This window comes from Phyllostomus discolor, chromosome 2, assembly GCF_004126475.2.
Source record: "Phyllostomus discolor isolate MPI-MPIP mPhyDis1 chromosome 2, mPhyDis1.pri.v3, whole genome shotgun sequence".
In the NCBI taxonomy this organism is placed as follows: domain Eukaryota; kingdom Metazoa; phylum Chordata; class Mammalia; order Chiroptera; family Phyllostomidae; genus Phyllostomus; species Phyllostomus discolor.
In genome coordinates, this window is record NC_040904.2 from 180,150,251 (window position 1) to 180,170,364 (window position 20,114).

At 40.2% G+C, this 20,114-nt stretch overlaps 1 protein-coding gene across 3 annotated transcripts in view; it reads left to right on the forward strand.

Annotated features, from left to right (window-relative positions):
- ITPR2 (inositol 1,4,5-trisphosphate receptor type 2) overlaps positions 1-20,114 on the forward strand; it is a 444,101-nt gene that overhangs the window by 154,163 nt on the left and 269,824 nt on the right. For all 3 annotated transcript variants that reach the window (XM_036019237.1, XM_028532208.2, XM_036019238.1), the window contains 2 exons: positions 15,748-15,941; positions 19,910-20,039. In XM_036019237.1, the coding sequence (XP_035875130.1) occupies positions 15,748-15,941; positions 19,910-20,039 (324 nt within the window). The remainder of the gene's footprint in view (positions 1-15,747; positions 15,942-19,909; positions 20,040-20,114) is intronic.

The following is a 20,114-nucleotide window of genomic DNA, read 5'->3' on the forward strand; positions in this document are numbered from 1 at the left end:
TGTCTGGAACGAACCCCCAGATGCTGCAGGGAAGATCTATGTCCTGCATATATGTAGGGAGAGAGAGAGAGGGAGAGCGAGGGAGGGTGCAGATGTGTCAGAATTTGTGACTCTACAAATTTGGGCAGAGGGTATTATGGCAATTCCTTGCACAATTCTTGCAGCTCTTCCCATACATATACTTGAAAAGTATTCCAAAACAGAAAAGTTAGCAAGTTAAATAATTAGCCAATTAAGAAAATGATTTATTATATGATAACACTTCAAACTTAAAGCTTTATCCTACAGCTCTACTATAAGGTGTTATTATAGCTGAGTTCGATTGGACTATAATTTCCTAACAAAAGATCTATTAGACTCTATAAATCCTTAACAAAGGAAGCAAGAAAGAACGCATTTTTGGAATCTCCAAATGTGGACAAGATTGTTGGGCCTGGGAAAAATTCCGGTGGTACAGGGTGAGACGGAGGTGGATGCCAGAGAGGAAATCCCAGATTACGGGAAGCACTTGGGGAAACAAATCTTCTCTTCAAGGACAGCCATGGAGCCTCTGCGGTGTTGCCACGTTACCATGCCCAGTGCCGTGTCGTCTTGGCTCTTTTATATCCACAGCATCTAGATCATATTTTCCAATTTCAGTGAAACTTTATTTTCAATTGGAATTCATGGGCAAAGCACACTTTTTAAAAAATAGGAAGTAATTTTGCGAGCATTCTTGCCAGACCAACCAGTTCCTTCAAGCAATACTAGCAGTTTTCTGCTACTGTGTCTGGAAAATTTTCTGTAGTAGAACCAGGTTTTTTTTTTCTTTCTTTCTTTTTTTTTTTTTTTTAATTCTTCTGATCTACTTACCTCTTACTAATTCTGCTCCAGCTTAGGTGGGGTTGGGCATTCAGAGAAATGGGTTCAGTGGTTGCTGGGCAGCTCAGACCCCGGGAGCGGAAGAAGAGGCGTGCCTGGAAGGAAAAGGAGTTCTGGTTCGTGCTGGCCTCTGTGGCCCCTGTCTGGAACCAGGTGGACACGTGAAGCCTTCATTTGTTTTTCTTGGAAATCCTGCAGGTTTCAATGTCCATGATTAGTCTTCAGAGTGATGGGGATAGCTGGCTTGGTAGGCGGCAATTACAGAAGTTTTTCTCTTCTGGGTGCTTGGGTACAGCGCAGCCCACCTCCACGCCTCTGTGAGTTGTCCTCCCTCTAGAGCCGGCTGGGGGTCAGAGTCAGGTCCCAGGCTGTGACTGCTCACCACCACAGGTGGCATGCTCAGCAGAAATTGCTGGGCTCAGAAGCAGCTTTTCATATTTCTGCCCTAGAAGTGGTCCATTCAGAAAATTATCCAGGCTCACTCACATGAAGACATGGGGAGTGGTCCTGCACAGGCCTTGCTGTAGTGAAGCAGAAGATTCTAATCTTCAGAAATCTCAATCCTTTCATTGGCTGTGCCTCTCTTGGGAAAAGATACTGTTTCTAAACAAATGTATGCACTCCCAACAGGCTATGTTTTTCTTTTCTTTTTTTAAAAAATATTTTATTTGTTTATTATTTTTAGAGAGGGAAGGGAGGGAGAAAGAGAGACAGAGAGAAACATCTGTGTATGGTTGCTGGGGGCTGTGACCCACAACCCAGGCATGTACCCTGACTGGGAATTGAACCTGCGACACTTTGGTTTGCAGCCCGTGCTCAATCCACTGAGCTATGCCAGCCAGGGTCCAACAGGCTATATTGAATCAATTTGCTTTGCCTAACACCTGTCATTTGCTTCCAGTGATTTAAGAGGCACAGGCTCCATTCGGTGGAGTTGATCTTTGAGGTGGAAGGATTATGTCCAGCAGTGCTCCTCTTTGTCATGTATAGAAGGTAAAAGCAAATGTATATAATGGCTGGTAAACTGGGTACTTTCAATATACTTTTTAAAGTACATTACATTTTAAAAACTACACATTTTTTTTCTTTTTGTAGTTACCAAAAGATAGGCAGTCTAAGGATCCACATTGTTGCTAACTAAGACCACTTTTTACAGCAGGGTACATACCTGTATTTTGTCCTATTACAGGGTCATTTGAATAGATGAGGACAAATGTGAATCTTACACAGGCTTTTAATGAGCCACATAACATATTAACTCTGGTGAGAGTATCATCTCCATTTGAACAGAGTGTAGAACTTGACAGTGTCTGGACATGGTTTGTGTCTAATTTAGTTATTCTTTCAATATCCTTCAACTGATCTGTGTGTTGTTGGAGTGGAACTGGTATGCAAATTTGAACCTGCAATGTGGAGTGATAAAGTCTTACCCGCCTTTGGTGACATTTAGGCCTATTTAGGATATCTAGGTCACCATCATCTTCTCCTTTCGCAGTTGTTTCCCTGCCCTTGAACTCACCACATATAAAAAGACAATATCTCAGAAAACTGCTAAAAGACCAAACAGACTAAATAGTTTCTTTCCATCTCCTATCATTTTGTTTGTCCACAACTCCAAATTCTTGAGAGTTTCTGTAGTTGAGCCCTGATGCGGGTCTGTTCCCAGTTTGTTACTAGATGATCTCCTTTGTCAGTATACATGGGGTCTGTCTAGAAGGTATCCAGCTATGTAGTATGAAAAACAGAGACCTTTACTGAAGAAGACAGAAGATACAAGAAACATTGTACATAGGACAATGATGACTCAGTCCCCTTCCCCTTCAAAGTAGGCACCTTGGGACCTCACACAGTCTCCCATTCTCTACCAGCAGCCCCATCATATTTTCCTGAATCTCATCAATGTTCTGAAATTTCTTCCCTTTCAAAGGTGATTTTAGTTTTGGGGAAAAGCAGAAGTCTCAGGGTGCAAAACTGAGCTGTAGGGGTGCTGAGTCATCTGGGTGATCTGAGGTTTTGCAAAAAGACTCTGCACAACACGTGACGCATTAGTGGGTGCATTCTCGTGATGAAGCTGCCAATCACCAGTTGCCTATAGCTGCAGCCTTCTGAGTCATCCAAATAGTTTTCACGGAGGAATGTTCAAGCTTAATGCAAAATGTGATGAAGGTTCATTGCTGTACTCTCTCAGTCATTTTGAAGGTGAAAGTCACGCAGTACACATGCTCACTCAGTGATGTCTACCGCCCCCACTGACTGGTACAATGAAGTTGTCATTGGTCACACACGCATTCTAGTCCACTCTCCTTGGCTGCTGGATTACATTGATGTCACATAAAGCATTCTTGTTGTATCAACAATGGCTAGACTTTTTCCGTACAGATCTTATCATATGTTATAATATTGAAAGTGGGAAACCACTTAAGAAAAAATCAATGGAGAATTCCATTTACTTTTAGGATTTTCTTTCCTTTGAGGTTTAAGGTTTGGAGCTGAAGTACCTTAGTTCTTAGAGAGGAAGACAGAGGTAACCACAATATAAAATTATTATCCTGCCCTTAAAGTATTGAAGCTCCATGGGGTGACTTGCAGCCCTGTGGGCCCAATCCAGGGTAGAAGAGAGATAGGGAGGGTAGGTAGTGAGAGGGACTTTGGACATATGTATGTCCAGAAGCAAGCACCCTTTGCCCTAGGAGATTTGGGGAAGAGAGTAACAGCATGCTAACTCTCCATCTAGGGGCAAAGAACCAGCTGCTTCTTCAACTAATTTTTTTACCTCACCAGGGACCTCACATGGTCCACCTTCAGATGCTTTTTTTGGCAGCACAGTTGCTGTTAAAAAGAAGCAGGGAAATTGAGATGGGAGGTGGGGCAGAAACATTTCTTAATATTGTTATATGGGTAGGAAAGAAAGAAAATATATACAGGCAAAAAATCTGCCAGAAAATGGTTTCTTCCTTTATAAAATTAGGAGGCGAATCTAAATATGATCTTTATAGTTACTTTCAGTTCAGAACTGTGATTCTTCGAAGATTAGTATGAAATTCTCATTCACTCACTGAATGGCATTGTTTTTAATGTGCACTGCAAAAACACTGCTTTTAAGAGATATCCACTAAGCTTACCTCCTGGTTAGTAGCTGTGATTGCTATGTGTAAAGACACCAGCTAGAATGCCTTGAAACCAAAAGCCTTAGTTCACTTAAAATATTGAGTATGGCTCAAAAAAGCAAGTAGCCAAGAAGGGACTTACCTGGGTGCCAGGAAGGACTCTGAGGCGGTATACCTGTGGAGGTGGGAGATGAAAAAAAAGGTGTAGTGTCGATGGGCCCGCATGGAAGACACAGGCAGCTTCATGTTAAGGACTCTTTAGTGTTCCTACTTCTCCTTTTAAGTTTTCACCTGCCTGAGCTCTTTTCAGGTCTTTATGAAGATTTCAAGTTTGCAGTAGAGTTCACGGTGCTCAACCGTTAGCAAGGTTTACTTGCCGGGGAAAGCTACTACATTTACCATTTTTCATTGAAAATTTTTTTCATTGATTTTTGGATTTAATTTTTCCCAATACCATTCTGCCTCTCAAAATTCTGTTTTAGATGGTTTTCTCCCTGTTCTCCCTCATTTCTGCTTTCAGTGATGTCCCTTTGCTTTAGATAGAATTCTCTTATCTCCACTGTGTGCCCTGTTCCTCACACCTGGCTACTTCGCTGGGCTGTTCTCTTCTGCCCACACCTTCTCTCTATCCAAATCATGTGCTTCTTGTAAAGGAAGCTTTAGTCTCGAAGAGGAGGCAAGAACAAGTGTGCTATCCTATCACAGTGGTTGGTTTTCTCTTGTCCCTTTGTGTGTATACAGTAGTCCCCCCTCACTCACAGGGCTTTGTTCCAAAGTCCACAGTGGGTGGCCCCAAAGTATGTTTGGATAGTACCAAATCCTATATATGTATGTTTTTTTCCTATATATCCATAACTTTTTGCTCCAAGGAAGCACTTAATGGCTTCTCTTTGGCATATCCAAATTGCCGGCATCACTACTCTTGTGCTTTGGGGCCATTCTTAAGTTAAATAAGTTACTTAAACTCAAGCGGTCAATACCGTGACAATCAATCTGATGAGCAAGAAGGCTACAGCATGGAGGCACTGGAAAAAGGGATGATTCACATCCTTGAAAGGATGGCAGGAGGTTTTATCATGCTACTCAGAATGACATGCAATTTCAAACTTGTGAATTGTTTATTTCTGTAATTTTCCATTTAATATTTTTGGACTGTAGTTGACCGTGGTTGACTGTGGGTAACAAACTATGGAAAGTACAACTGTGGATAAGGGTTGGGGGGGACTACCGTACTCTGTCAGGGGAGCATGCTGTTTTCACAATGCCTTGAGATTATTTCACTGATTTTTAAGTGACAACAATGATGACAACAGTCTCTTGGCAGCTCTAGAATTACTTATTGCAGGTTGCGTTCCCTAGGAAGCAGACTCTGAGATAGAGACCAGTAGGAGATCTCTTAGGGACAGCTGTTAGGATCAGCGCCAGTAGAATGGGAGTGAAAGAAGCAGGGGTGGGCAGAGTGAGAAATCAGGTTGTGATGCAGTCATACTGGAAGCCACGGGAGGTCTTTCAGAGTCATCTCCCGTGGGAATGAAGGGGCTGAGCCTTTATGCCCCACAGGCCTCCCTGTTCGAGGCAGCCATGTTCAGTCCAGTCCATCCTCATTGAGGGAGGACACATGAGGGCTGTCCTCCGAGAAGCACTCACAGCAGCTGAGGCCATTGTCCTCCTGTCCTACAAGGGAGTCTGGGCAGCACCATCATAGCACCCATCAGAGGCATCTTCCAGAAAAGTACCATGGCTGGAACAGCTGTGGATCAAGATTAAGTCTCATAGGAAATGGAGATTAGGAAGAAAAGTAACAATGACTTGAAGGCATTTCAAAGCCTAACAAAGTTCTAAACAGGAGAAAATTTTCTAGAATCTACCTACTTCCAAATGCCCCAGAATCACTGGCCTCAGAGCCCTGCTTTAGGCAGCAAGTCTCTTCTGAACCCCTCTTCAGATGGTAAAGTGATGTGCTGATCTTCTGCATCTGGTTCTCTCGCCCGCTCTGTGCTCTGCTGACTGCACTGCTAAGTCCTTTCTGGGTTACTACATAATGTCTTTTACACACTTGTTTTTCTGCTTAAACTGTAAGTTTTAGGAAAAATGCCTGTGTCACTGTCAGGTTCTTTCTTAGTTATCAATAGTGCCTGAGGGGACCCCTCCCCCCGCTTTCTGGGATTAATTTTCTCTCTATATAGCAAGACAGTTTCAGGCACATGATCTCCACTAGATCATGTTCTTTTAAAAAATCAAATGCATGTATAAAAATAGGTGAAAAATAACTGCTTGGTACTGAGTTTCTCCATGTGCCAGGCCAAGCATTTGGCAAAGGGTTACTGTATCTAGCATACCTCTAGATCTTTTGCATATTTTTATCTTTAATCCTTATCATAACCCAGCAAGCTAGTTATTATGGTCACTTTTTGCCCAGGAAATATAGGCTCTGTAGAGAGGTTAAATAACTTTGCCTAAGACCATTCACCTTGCAGTTTGCAGAGCCAAATTTTGAATTCATATTTCTTTTTTCCCTTTTTTATTTTTATTTTTTCCTTCCCTTTAAAAAAAAACCCTACAGCTCTTCAGTTTATGTTCTTTAGGCTATTGTCATACCGATTTCTAGATAGATGACTTCTTCATTTGCAAATGCTGTTTTCTGCATGTTCCAAGTTCCCTAAGAAAGTGTACAAAACAATAGGCGTTTACTAAAGACTTTGATTTAACTTGAAGTGATGGTACAGGTCAGATCAAAAAGTTTTTAAACCAAGAATCATCCCTTCAGGAGTGGTTGTTTGGCTTGTCTCAGAAACAGACTTTCAGTCACAAGTCTTAAGAGTTTTACCATTTAAATATCTCTTGGAGGTGGACGTTCCTCTTCAGTCCTTGAAGTAGATGTCTGCCTGGGCCCCCTGCCTCTGTTCTGGCTCTTTCTCCACATTCCAACATAAGGATCCTCCCACATCACACTCTCTACCTCTTTTACTTGCTGTCATCATCTCTAGAGAATAATACTCCTTTTTTTAAAATTGGTACTCAAAGGGCTTCATAAGTTGAGTTAGATGTCTCTAGTTCTGTTTCTTGCTGATTCCCCTGTCATACTGAACAATTTTACTTCCTAGATACTTTTCTAGGTGCTGCTTCTGTATTTCATACATACTTTCATAACTTGCTTGTCATTAGGATGGACATATGTAAGTCATATGCCTTTTAGGAATATACATGCATTCGAGGGGCCAAAATATTTACAGATCCTAATATTCCAAATACATATTTGTGTCTTTCTTTTGTTACTTTTATAATTGTTTTTATGTCTTTTTCCTAATAGATTTATGAAGGGCTTGTGACTCTTAGGGCTACTACCTAGATAATTCAATAATAAACGTTTAAATTTATTGATGGAGAGAGCCAGAGAGGGGAGAAAAACTGTGAAAAACAAGTTTTATTTATAGCTCTATAGCTGATTTGTCCCATGCCTAATATATTATTACATACATACCTGGCTTTCGAAATTATCTATTGAGTGAAATGCACTTGATGAATTATGTAAATTATGTTTTATCATAAATATGTATGTGTTTGAATGACAAAAATGTTTTCTAGACCATGACATTCAAAATATGTAATTATTTTTCTTTTATCAGTTATGAAATTTTACTGTGGCTTTCCAGACGTCCAGTGAAGGGGAGATAACCTGACAAATACCAGTGCACATTAACATACTTCCTGGTATTTTGTTCCTGCAATTTTATTTCAGCACTTTTAGTGATTACTGTTATACCTTTCCAGTGATCTCTGATACACCATCTTAATAGAGTTGCATGGTTCAGGTACTCACTTGTTAACTGTGTCAGTTAATAAACTTCAGAAGGACTCAATGAGTATGGTGGATGCACAATTACCATGTCACCCTAAGTCACGAAGTGACTCTACAACTTCCTTATAGTTCTCTCAGTCTGGGGTTACACATGAAGTTTTAATGTGTAAAGTTAGTTTTGTTACACTTTGTAAACTGTTTGACTCAGCAGAGGCAGAAGACTCTTGATTCTAGGTTTGTCTGTGTTTCTGTGGGAAGTGTTGCAAACAAAGGCATCGTCATGTACCGTTTTGGGTTTTGGTTTTCCAAAGGTATCAGTCACCCAGTGGCGGAAGTTTACTGTGGAGTTTATTCCTATCCTTTAAGCCAGGAGTCCCCAACCCCCAGGCTGTGGACTGGTACCAGTCCGTGGCCTGTTAGGAACCAGGCCACACAGCAGGAATGAGCGGTGGGCAAGCGAGTGAAGCCTTGCTGGCATTACCGCCTGAGCTCCTCCTCCTGTCTCTCCCCCACCACGTCCACGGAAAAATTATCTTCCACGAAACTGGTCTCTGGTGCTGAAAAGGTTTAGGGCCACTTCTTTAAGCTGTAAAGTGACCCTGAAACCTCTGGAGTTACCTGGGAGTGAGTGATAGGCCTGACTGCTGGCACCCAGGGAGAGCTACTGCTGCTACCAAATGGAGTTACTGGGACAAAATCAATACTTGCAGATGACCTCACAGAAAGTGAGAATGATGAAGAGGACCATGTTGTCCTCACTTCCTCTCTGTCCCAAATGTTTTCTCAAATTATAAATATTGTTTGAGCCTTACTGATACCTCTGGGTGTTAGTACAGTGGGGTAGGTTCCCCAGTTCTCTCAATTTCTGGTCAAGAGAGTCCACCCAGGATGTACAATAAGGCACACTATAGAACCCAAACATAGATTATAGAACCTTAGTGTGTAAAGGGGTTATAGAAACCATTTACATAATTGATGAACTTCAGACCTTCATATAATACCCATTACAAATGATCATCCAGAAGAATCTCCTCTAACACCAGAGTAACCAAATTTTATAGCTGCAAAAGACAAGTCTCTCTTATTTCCAACAGCTCCAACGATTAGGCTTCTTTTGTCAGGTTATCTGAAATATACCTGCCTCTCACTTGCAGCAAGCACCCCTACTTTTGTTCCCTGGAGCCACACTGACATCTAACACCACTTCCCACGTCTGTTCTTTCCACGTGTGAAAATGGTCAGCGTGTCACCTGAGTGTTTCATCCCCTCTGTTCATGATCTGCAGTTCCGGGAACAGTTCATCTTATGAGGCCAGCAAATACAGTTCAATTGCTGGTTTGGTCAGCATAGAGGCAATGACAGTTGTTTTCTCATTTGCTTGGAACACTTTTTTGATGCAACATAGGTTAAAATGAGCATTTTTGGTAACAATGACATAGTATTGATTCCTACTGAATTTCAACACAACTAAAGTTCTAATTTTTGCTCTGTTATGTCACCTTTTCCCCATCATATACTCAGTTGATTTTATTTAAACCTAAGTACCTATACTTAGGTTTATATTTTTATTTTATATTTTTATTTTACCTTGTTGTATTTAACCTATTAGTTTTCATCCTGCTGATGTAGTTTGGGATTTGGGGGAGTCATTCGCTGTATTAATTACCCTTCTTGTTTCATGTTATCGTTACATTTGAGAAACATGCCGCTTTATCCATCTCTGACAAAAAGTTACTGGATCGAAACAACCACAGAGCAGAATGGAGCCAGAGGCACTGTGCTTCAACAGTGATTGGTTCATTGATACTCCTGGGCTGTTTTCATTGAACTCAAACCCTATTTGTGAAATTGTACATCATTCAAAATATTTACATTATTCAACATATGTGCCTCTAAGAGGTTTTGCTGGTGATGGTGAGGAGGAATATAAGGAAGGGGATTAACTGGGGAAGGGCACGAAGGAGATCTCTGGAGTAATGAAGAAGTTTGCTGTGTGGATGGCATGTGATTTATATGGGTGAATGCCCTTTCTTGTCAAAACTGCTGAAATTTTGTATTAAAGATCTGTGCATTTCACTCTATTTAAATTGTATCTTAATTATAGTATTTTTAGTATGTAAATTCACTTGGATTACCAACTGTTAAGAATTAAAGATCAATTTTGCAAGTTAAAATCTTGAGGTTTGGAATATTGAAATGACTTTGTCAGTATTTGACAGTGATGAAATCCAAAATAAGATGTGGAACTCAACCACTGTTTTGGATGAATTGCTTTTTCAATTCATCCTTTGAATAACACTTCTTTAGGATGTGGGATGGGAAATGATTTTCTTCTAAGCAGTCTACTTGATATTCAGAAAAAGATGGATAATAACATTTCTGTATTTTAGTAACATGTTTTCAAAAGGTTTTACCTTGTTCTATTTCTAAGCTCTTGGAAAGTTGGGACCTGTAAATGGATTTCATAACCCAATGTGTTTGGTGAGTGTTTATTTAGAATGAAGAAAAGTGGTGCCAAATTATCTACTTTATCCATTGAGTACTGTTTATAAGCCACTCGTCTGAAGGACTTTTCCTTTTAGAGGCAATATCGTGTGTCAGTTGTGCCATAGTGCAAGAGGTTGTGAGCCATGGTTATGATCTGGAGCCACATCTCTTCATTCATCAGTAAGGTGGGACCACTGTCAAAGGACGTATTGAAACTGAGCAGAGTTGTTTTTCCGGGGTATAGTGAGAGCATGTGCACGTTCTCTATTTTTAGTTTTGAAATAATGCCTTACAATTATAGAATAGCTTTTATTCTTCGTGACTTTTTTTGCATGTATTATATAATTTTATTCTCACAAGAAATTGGAACGTATTTTATTAGGATTAAGATTGGATGATGAAGTAATTTGAGAAAGATCACACTACTCTAACCTAAATCCTTCACTCCATCCAAATCCTAGGTCAAAATTACATTCCTCTAGGGAACCACTTTCCTTATCCTATAATAGTTTTTCCAAGTGGAAACGATTTCCTGAGCAATTGTGTATACTGCCCATGCTGTACTCTTACTGTTTCATCTGCTTTGTATTTGTTCTGAATTTCTTTTTTGGACATGTTTTATGTTTCCCTAGCCACAGTATAAATTCTTCTACTTTTCCTGTCCTTCCTCCTCCTATGCCCCTAGTATAGAGCCAGACGAGCATTACCATCTTAATAAATACTTTCTGAATAAGGGCTGCCCTTAAAATTAAATTGTGTAATATAAACAAAATGCCACTTATATAGTAGTGTGTGGCCCATTATATAGTAATAACTGGTTGGATGAGATCACTTGGGAAAAATGTGAGCAAATTTATTGTTTGATTAATAGTAATTCCACATTTTCAGTACAGTGTTCATTAGAATATTTTCTTCCTGCATTTGGTAAATTCTCTGAGTTCTAATATACAATATTTGGAAACTAGGAAGGTGGTGGTCTTCTAGCGAAGCAGGGTGGTGTGGGGTAAAGATGCACACTGACGTCAGTTGACTGGACTCTGAGGCCCTGCCCCTTCCTGACAATGCGAAGTGGAGCGCGTTCCCCCAACCCCTGCCCTGCTCTGGCGGCGGGGCGTGTGGACTAGCAAAGGCCATGGGATGTGATGTGTCCTTGATAACAGCAGATTCCATGGTCTCTCTCATCTCATCGTTATCTCTTTTATTATTCTTTTTCTTTTTAACAATTAAGTTTTAAAGTAACATGAAGTTATATATGTGTTTTTAAAGAAATTTAGGAAAGTATAAAGGAAAGCAAACAAAAGCTCACCTTGATGAGAAACAGAGTACCTTTAATGTAGTGATATTTAATTTTTTATGTGAGCCTTATGAATAAGTCATTCTCATTTTTAATAATTCATTTGTTAATCTAATCCTTTTCTTTTATTTGTGTATTAATTTAACAGCCATATACTGACTGGCTACTGGGTGTCAGGCACTATTCTAGGTGTTGGAGAGAGAGCACTAGCCCAGGCCAGATGCCTGTCTTCATGGAGCTTCTGTTCTTTTCTAGGGGGGTACAGTAATCACAGGGAAAAATATCAAATGTGGTGTGTGAGGGTCATAATGCCATGAGTAAAATGAGCAGGTGCATGGATCTAGACTGATGGCAGTCCTTCCTTAGAGGAGGTGACACTGATCTGAGGAGGTGATACTGTACCAGGAATCAGAAAGTATCGAGGGAGCCAGCCAGACGACCAGCCAGATAAGAGACCTCCAGGCAAAGGAATGACGGGTTTCCGCCGGGTCCCGCACGTGGTGTAAAAACCTTATGAGGACTGGAACGCTTGCTCTCCGAAACCCGTGTCTAACTTGGAACTGGGAGTGCTGCTCGCCCATTGTCTTCTTGGGGTGTTAAATTTTGATCTTCCATTGTCTCCATATTACCTGTCACTCTGCTTATATCACTAGCTTAATTAAGCCTTTGATCTTGTGTTAATGTTTTTGTTTTCTTTGCACACGGAAAAGTTCTTTTATAATCCAGACCCTTAATCACTGGGAGGAAGCATTGCTCTAGAGATTGTTCGAAATGGAAAACGTCTCTAGTTCTAGGGTGTGTGTGGTTTTCAGCAGGTGGAGGTTTATGCAGAGCTGCTGAGCAGGGATGGGAAGTAGAAAGACTGCCTGAATTATATCTTTATGGTTTAACAGCATTCTGTTTCAAATGAATTACTAAAATGGTAGATGCATTTATTCAAATCCAACTGTAAAGATATGTTTCAGGGAAATAAGGATGATTTTCAGATGATTCATTTTTTGGTTGCTATTACTATAAAACATTGAGCTGACTTTAGAAGTCACAAAACAAATAAATTGCTATGAGCAATTATTCACAGAATTCTTCTAATCAAATGCCTGTTTTCTCTTATAAATGCTCAGAAGGTTGTCTATTTATCTGATATCTAAACAACTGGAAAATTCAAATTATCATTTTTATTCTTATGTCCTCATAGCAGAAAGCTATTTCTAGCAGAAAGAAATAATGGATAAAGATGACTTAAAACACTAATGGACATAAGGTAAATTTAAATCAAGTAGGATGCTATTAAATGTCTTATACCTTCTGTGTATCCATAAATTGTTAAAGATTGTGGAACCCAATAGTGATCACTGGCAGTAAAATGACTATTGAATAGGGAAAAATTAAATTATGGTTAGTAAGGCTTTATTGTTAGATAAATACTTTATTGCTTCTTATGTCTATGGAATTGGCAATATAAACTTGGTTCATTTTGAACTATCAAGGAGACAAAGCAATGTATTTTTAATCCATTCCCAGTCACCGCTCCTAGTATGCATTTTGCTATGCCTGTTTACTTTTGAGTTTTCCTGTTGATGCAATTAGGAATAGTACAAAACTGTATAGTTATGTAATGAAGTAACCTAAACAGTTTATCTGCTTTTGTTTCTAAGCAATTTCTTCATACTTTTACTTAACAAAGATGACTTCTATTTTTTCAAACCACTTCAATACACTTTATAGGTAACTCTAAATTCTGACTCCTGGGTTCACACAAAAGACATAGAAAAGCTGGAATTCTAGGGTATAATTTTTCCAGAGGATTTATATTATATTATAGTAGCCTTTTCACTGAAAACTTTTTTGTAGCATTAACTAATTATAGTTGAGAAGAGAAATAGTAAGGTTTCTTCTTTTGCAATGTTGCTGACTGATCACCTCTGACTTAGTCTAGAATTAGAAATTTCTCTGCGGAAAAATAGATATCAGAGCCTTGCACGTCTGTGATTTATATGATGTTTGAATTATGTTTTTCAAGCTGTAATAATTCACAATTTAAGCACTTCTTCCCACCACCAAGCAACTACAGAAAAAATATATAATATCTTTTAATCTGAGACCTCTGAGCTGGCCATCCACGGAGATGTCAGGAGAGTGTGTGGCAGCCATGTCCTCCAGGCCTCTGAGGATGAGGCGCATCTGAGGATGTGGTGCATCTGGAATGAACCGCCCCGTTTCATCGACAACATGTGTTATATATTATCACGGCTCTGGCTTCTAGATTTCGATTTCATGGTGACAGGATCTATATCTGGGGGAGGAATTGTCTGGGCTAACTTCCTGTGTAATAATCACTTGGATATAATGATTATTTTCCATGTAAATCTAAATAAGATGCAGACACTGCGGGTGCCAAGGATTTCTGTGTGAATCAGGGGTAAGAATAACACAAGAGCCTGTTCTGTGTTAGTGGTGAGAAAGCATGTCTTGGAGGCGAACACATAGACGTACTCTAATCAAGTTTCGGATAAACGTGTTGGTTGAACGTGGATGACCCCGAATCGTTGCCAGCTACCAGATGTGCATCCCTGAAATCCATGCAGCAAACATCGGGGGTGTTTGGAAATACTCAACTGCTATGGTTGTTTGAGAACCACAGGCAAGGAAGCATGCTGCCTTGAGGTTATTCTGATACAGTAGGGCTGTCTGAAATTCTTTGTCTCAACTTATCCAAACTTGGAAATTACCTTATATGTTTTTTCCTTGTCTGCGTCTCCCCACCCCCTCTCTTTTGTTGGCTTATGCAAGCAGCAGTGTGATAAGAGGTGCTAGACTCTCAGAGTGAAAACCCAAGTTAATTTCTTCCTGGAAGATGCCTCTCTAGAAAAAAAAATGTTCACTTTTTTGCCTTTTCAAAAATACGCTATTTGAGCACCACCCTCTTTTATGTATACTAATTTCAGATATGGATAAGATAATAAACTCTGAAGGGTGTTGCGTCTTCCACATTGTGCAAATACTAGCGGTTATCCATGGCTCAGTGGGAATTGCTGTCTGCCTATGTGGGATCATCAAGATTCTTTTGAGTCATCTTTTGACTATTTTCCTTTTCTTTGTTTGTTTGCCTTTCGATCCTGTAGGTATTCCCACAGTTTATGTTCTTGACTTAGAACTGAGAGTTTTATCTTGTCCCCTCTTATTTCCATTGTCCTTTCTCTTGGTTTGCACCCTGACACACTTAGGGAGAAGAAAATTTTTGGCCAGCTTCTTAGGCCTTTGCTTGAGGCAAAGCTCCATGAACACCCATGAAGCAAAGACCACTGTTGTGAAAGGAAAGTACACAATTGTTCTTTTGAATCCTTGCTGCTGGGGAAACAACAGTCAGTCTGGGGAATGTAAACTGTGGCAGGGTCAGGAGGAGCCTTCTCTCTAGCTACTGGGGTGGGTGCAGGGAATGAGTGTGTGTGCAGTTTTAGTGGAAGACAAACAAGTGAGAAGCCCAACTCAGAAGATGCTGAAGAGGAGAGATCCCCTCACTGAAATGATCGTGTTTGATGCTAACTTGTTTCCTGTAATTACCTCAAGTGTAATTGCCTTTGTGGATTTTGAGTAATGATTATCTGTTCAAATAGGATGAAAGAATGGGAAGCATATTGGTTAATCCATGCTTCTTCACTAGATGAAACTTTCTTTTTTAAAAAATAAGCTTGAAACAATCCTCCCATAAGCTCTTTTATAAGCAGTGAAAACAAAGCAAGCTAAGAAGGCCTTGGTTTGAGGTAGGATTAGGACACCAGTCACCATTCAGATGTTTTCATGGGATCTTTGTGTTCCCACGTACAACTCACTTTCTCGTGGAGATTAGCAACCTTTCTTTCCTGTTATTGTCAATGTTAGAGCCTCTTGGAGTGACGGTTGGTGGGACCTAACATGTTTCAGAAGGACCCGATCGGGATGTCCTTAGAGTCACAAGTCATTCTTGATGCATCATTTTCTGAGAAAAGTAAACTTTGATTTTTAAAATCTTGTCATTTTGAAATGCGTCTACAATGTCTTTATTTCATCTGCAAGGGAAGGGCCAGTGCAGTGCTGATGCTGCCCCTTTCTCTCCTTAACGCTGCTGCTGTCGTGGTTTCAGTCTGGTTGTGACCAGCTGGAGCTTGCTGCTGTTTCCCCGGGTGCTTTGTGTGTTGACTTGGGGACTTTTCTCGTGCCAGGAAACAATGTCATGAGAACCATCCACGGGGTGGGAGAGATGATGACCCAGATGGTGCTCAGCAGAGGTTCCATCTTCCCCATGAACGTGCCTGATGTGCAGCCCAGCATCCTCCCCAGCAAGCAAGGGAGCCCCGCCGAGCACGAGGACGTGACCGTGATGGACACCAAACTGAAGATCATTGAGATTTTGCAGGTACGTGGCGTCATGAAACAGCCACAAATACCTGATTGTACTTACTGGTTTAACTTCTTATATTTTTTTTGCTTCAAATCACCGTAAATACTCTGAAATGCTCTTGATCTAATTTTACTTCTTTTAAAATAATGACAAGCCTAGTAAGAAGTCTCACACTGATGCCGTTTAATATATTAATTATGTTTTCTCATTTCCATTAAATACATTAATGATGCTGTCTAACAATGATGGAGTGCTTTATGGGGGACAAAACCTCCTTCCTGTGTATTTTCTTGTTTAGTGTTAACCCTAATTTACTTTTACCTTAATTTCAGAAGGATTTTAGAACTGGCAAAGTTAATGATTGAGTTCTAGCCCTTTTTCTATTTTTTTTTTTAAAGATTTTATTTATTATTTATTTTTAGAGAGGGAAAGGAGGGAGGGGGAGAGAGAGAGAGAGAGAGAGAGAGAGAGAGAGAGAGAGAGAGAGAGAGAGAGAGAGACGTCAATGTGCGGTTGCTGGGGGTTATGGCCTGCAACCCAGGAATGTACCCTGGCTGGGAATCGAACCTGGGACACTTTGGTTCCCAGCCCGCGCTCAATCCACTGAGCTACGCCAGCCAGGGCTCCTTTTTCTATTTTTAATTGAATTGGACACATGATTCTATGTATCCAGATTTATCATTGTAGCAAGAAACTAACATAAAATTTTATTTATTATTAACAAAATTTTAATAATTGGTTTTAATTGATTTTAGTATTTTACGTAAGTGACTATCTCTGTTTGTATTTTTGTTGCCAAGTGGCCAAGAATAACATATATAATATATAAAATTTATGTATAATACAATATATCATAATTTATATATGTGTGTGTATATGTGTGTATATGCATATATACACACATACACACATATATGTTAACCTAGCTTTATGAATCCAAAGAATATAAATTGTTATTTCATGCCCACTGGTTTAGTGAATAAATTTCTCACTATGGTAGCTATGAATTCTTAACACTTTTTTAAAGTTTGAAAAGTAGTTATGATACTTAAATTATATATATATAGCATTTATTTCAGATTTGGAGAATTGAGCCAGGAGTTTTCAAAGATGCATTAAGATTTAGATACAATTTATTGTCTTTCGTTGTATTTTAAAGTAGACTAAGCTACCAGAAGTGGGTCAGTAGTCCAGGAAAGGCCTGTACATTTTTATTTAGAGTAATTAGATTTATAATCATAAAAGGTTTTACAGTTCCTCCAGGAAATCCGAGGGCCGAATCCTGAGAAATATTGGCAGGCCTCCCAACAGTGTGTTCAGGCCCCTGAGAAACCCCTCAGTCCTCCTGTTCTGGAACTGAGGAAGGTAGTGACCGCCTGACCGGTGGGCCTCCTGAGCCCACAGCTGAACATCGTCCTACTCCTGGGACGACCTTATAGGCTGCTCTGTTTAGCCTAGAGTTACAGACAAAAGCAGTGTTAAAAAAATCTCTAACAGCTAAACAATGATGAGAAGGACACCCTATGTCAGGGCAGGTTAGGGCTGACTCATTGTTGCTGCCTCTTTTGGGCTCTTCATGGATTTCTGGTTGACACTCTGCTCTTGCTGTTTTTCTGTGTGTCTGGGGCTGGGTCTGATTCGCTGGGTCTGTGTCTGCACTCCTGGGTGCTGGGTTTGAATGTGTTTCCTTTTTAGAAGACCTCTTGAAGAATTTCTTTGTGGTCGCATTCCTTATGCAAGTCCCCTGCTTTCTGCGGGCCCTTCCTCCTTGCCCCTTGCTCCTTTCTCTTCCCCATCACTTTGCACAATTCTCCTTTTTCAGTCTGTTCCTATGTCATTCTCTCTGTCTATGTCTGGCCCTCTCTCAACACTCTCTCTGCCTCTTTTTTTTAAAAAAATTTATTTTATTGATTTGAGAGAGAGAGAGAGAGAAACATCTATTTGTTGTTCCACTTATTTATACATTCATTTGCTGATTCCTGATGCACCCTGACCGGAGATTGAACCGGCACCCTTGGCATATTGGGATGACACGCTAACCAACTGAGCTACCCGGCCAGGGCCTGCTTCTGTGTTCATTCTTCCCTTTCCTTCTTTCTTTCCTCCTTCCATTGATTTTTCATAACTAAATACAGGGTCAGGCAGAAGTAGCTTTACAGTTGTGAGTACACAAAACATAGTTTATTCTAGTATTATCAATATTAATTATTATTTTGCATATAAACAACTATAAACCTACTTTTCCCAACCTATATATAAGAGGAAGAAAATTTTTATTTTGATTATATTTATAAGATATAGTTCTATGAAGTTTAGTAACTTCAAATAAAAGTTACTGTTTCATTAATTGATATTTTATTGATTTGTTCTTTACATAGGTTTAAAATAAAAACACATTTTTTTAAAGCACTTGCAGTCTAGCTTCTGCTCCCACCATTCTGCTCAGAGCTGCCGCATCCACCGATGCTGTCTCAGGCCTCTTTTCCCACGACCTGTGTCCTGCTTTGAAAATCCCCAATCAGCTAGAATCAGTTCAGACAATATGTGTTGCTGTGCTCACTCCATGCTAATAAAAGAGTCTCTTTCATGTTTGTTTTTTGCTCTGGATTATATGCTCTTCAAAGGCAGGCTTTATATCTGTGGAACTCTGTTTGTACCCTGGGTGCTTTCCTCAAGTACCTAGTCCAACAAATGTTTGTTGGATCTAACTGAACATAGCTGACATGGAGCATGTTTGCTGCCCATAAGGAGCATAAAGGGGAGAGGGAGGGAGAGAGACAGAGAGACAGAGAGACAGAGAGAGATTGGGATTCAACTTTAGACCTGTAGGTGTAAATAATGTGTTGGGTGAGCAAAAAGGAGAAAAATTGATTTTGGCTGGGGAACCAAAGAAGGCTTCAGTAATACAAAAAAAGAGAGAGAGATTTAAATTGGATGTTGGAGGATACCTCAGAAGCTGGTTACTGGTGAAGAAGATTGTTCAAGGTGTAAAGTGGACACTGTGAACAAATGTGAGAAGGCAGGAGGAAAACTGCAGGCGTTCCATCCTGTGCTGTTGGAGCAGAGAAGTGGGGGAGAGAGAGAGAAAGAGAGAAGGGGCAAGAGAAGGAAGGGGAGGTGGGGCGAGATGCAAGTGACACGCGGTGTGAAATAAGGTTAGATGGTACCGCAGAATACCAAGTTTTCTGAAATCGCATGACCATTGTTTACTGTGCAAATGGCACTTGCGAGTGGGTAGGGGCATGACGGCAATTTTGCTGGGACAAGGGTTACTTCAGGGCTTAGGACAGGCGCACTGGGTGGAAGGTGATGCTGTGGAAGACCAGTTCCTTATTGTTGACTCAGAAAGCTGTGGGACTTATTTTTTCCTCTTTGATCTCCACTATATTCTATAGCACATGATTTAGCCCCTGACACTTGCCTAATTATGTCACAAATATGTGTTTTGTTTTCCCAACTCAACCATCGGCTTCTTGAGGGCAGTGACTTCGGGGGTTTGCATCCTTCCCAGCAGCAAGCACAGACAGGAATCTTATTGGCACTTTGTTCCTGTCATTGTGTCACATAAGGAGAACAGGGTCAGCCATACAAACCCAAAGGAAAACAAGCACCAGTGAGGCACATTCATGCTGTATCAGGGTGTATGACTCCAGAGCTCCTTGTACCCTAGAGCCAGAACTGACTATGGTGTTGCTACCTCTTCATATAGGCCCATATAGGGTACCTCCACCCGGAAAAGTCAGAAAGTAACCATGGAAAGTCAGGTTTTCTCCTTTCAAAAAAATGCTTTGGGAAGCACATCACTTTTCTTGGTTTTGTGACTGATGAACTGTATGCACCTGAAGCGTTAAGCGTTTACCGATGAATTTCTAACTAGTTCATGTGATATCTTGATAGTTATGTTCTTAGTGTTGTGTATTGAATTGCATTTTAAACACTGTGCTAACCAAAGAAAATTATGTTGCTTCTAATGTTTCTTGTAGTTCATCCTGAGCGTCAGACTAGATTATAGGATCTCCTACATGCTGTCAATATACAAGAAGGAATTCGGGGAGAACAATGAGAGTGCTGAGACGTCTGCCAATGGCTCTCCAGATACATTGATGCCATCAGGTATCTCCTTTGTCACAGTATCTACTGGTTGTGTTTTGTTTTCCCAAGAACTTGAAAATACATTTCATATTTTAA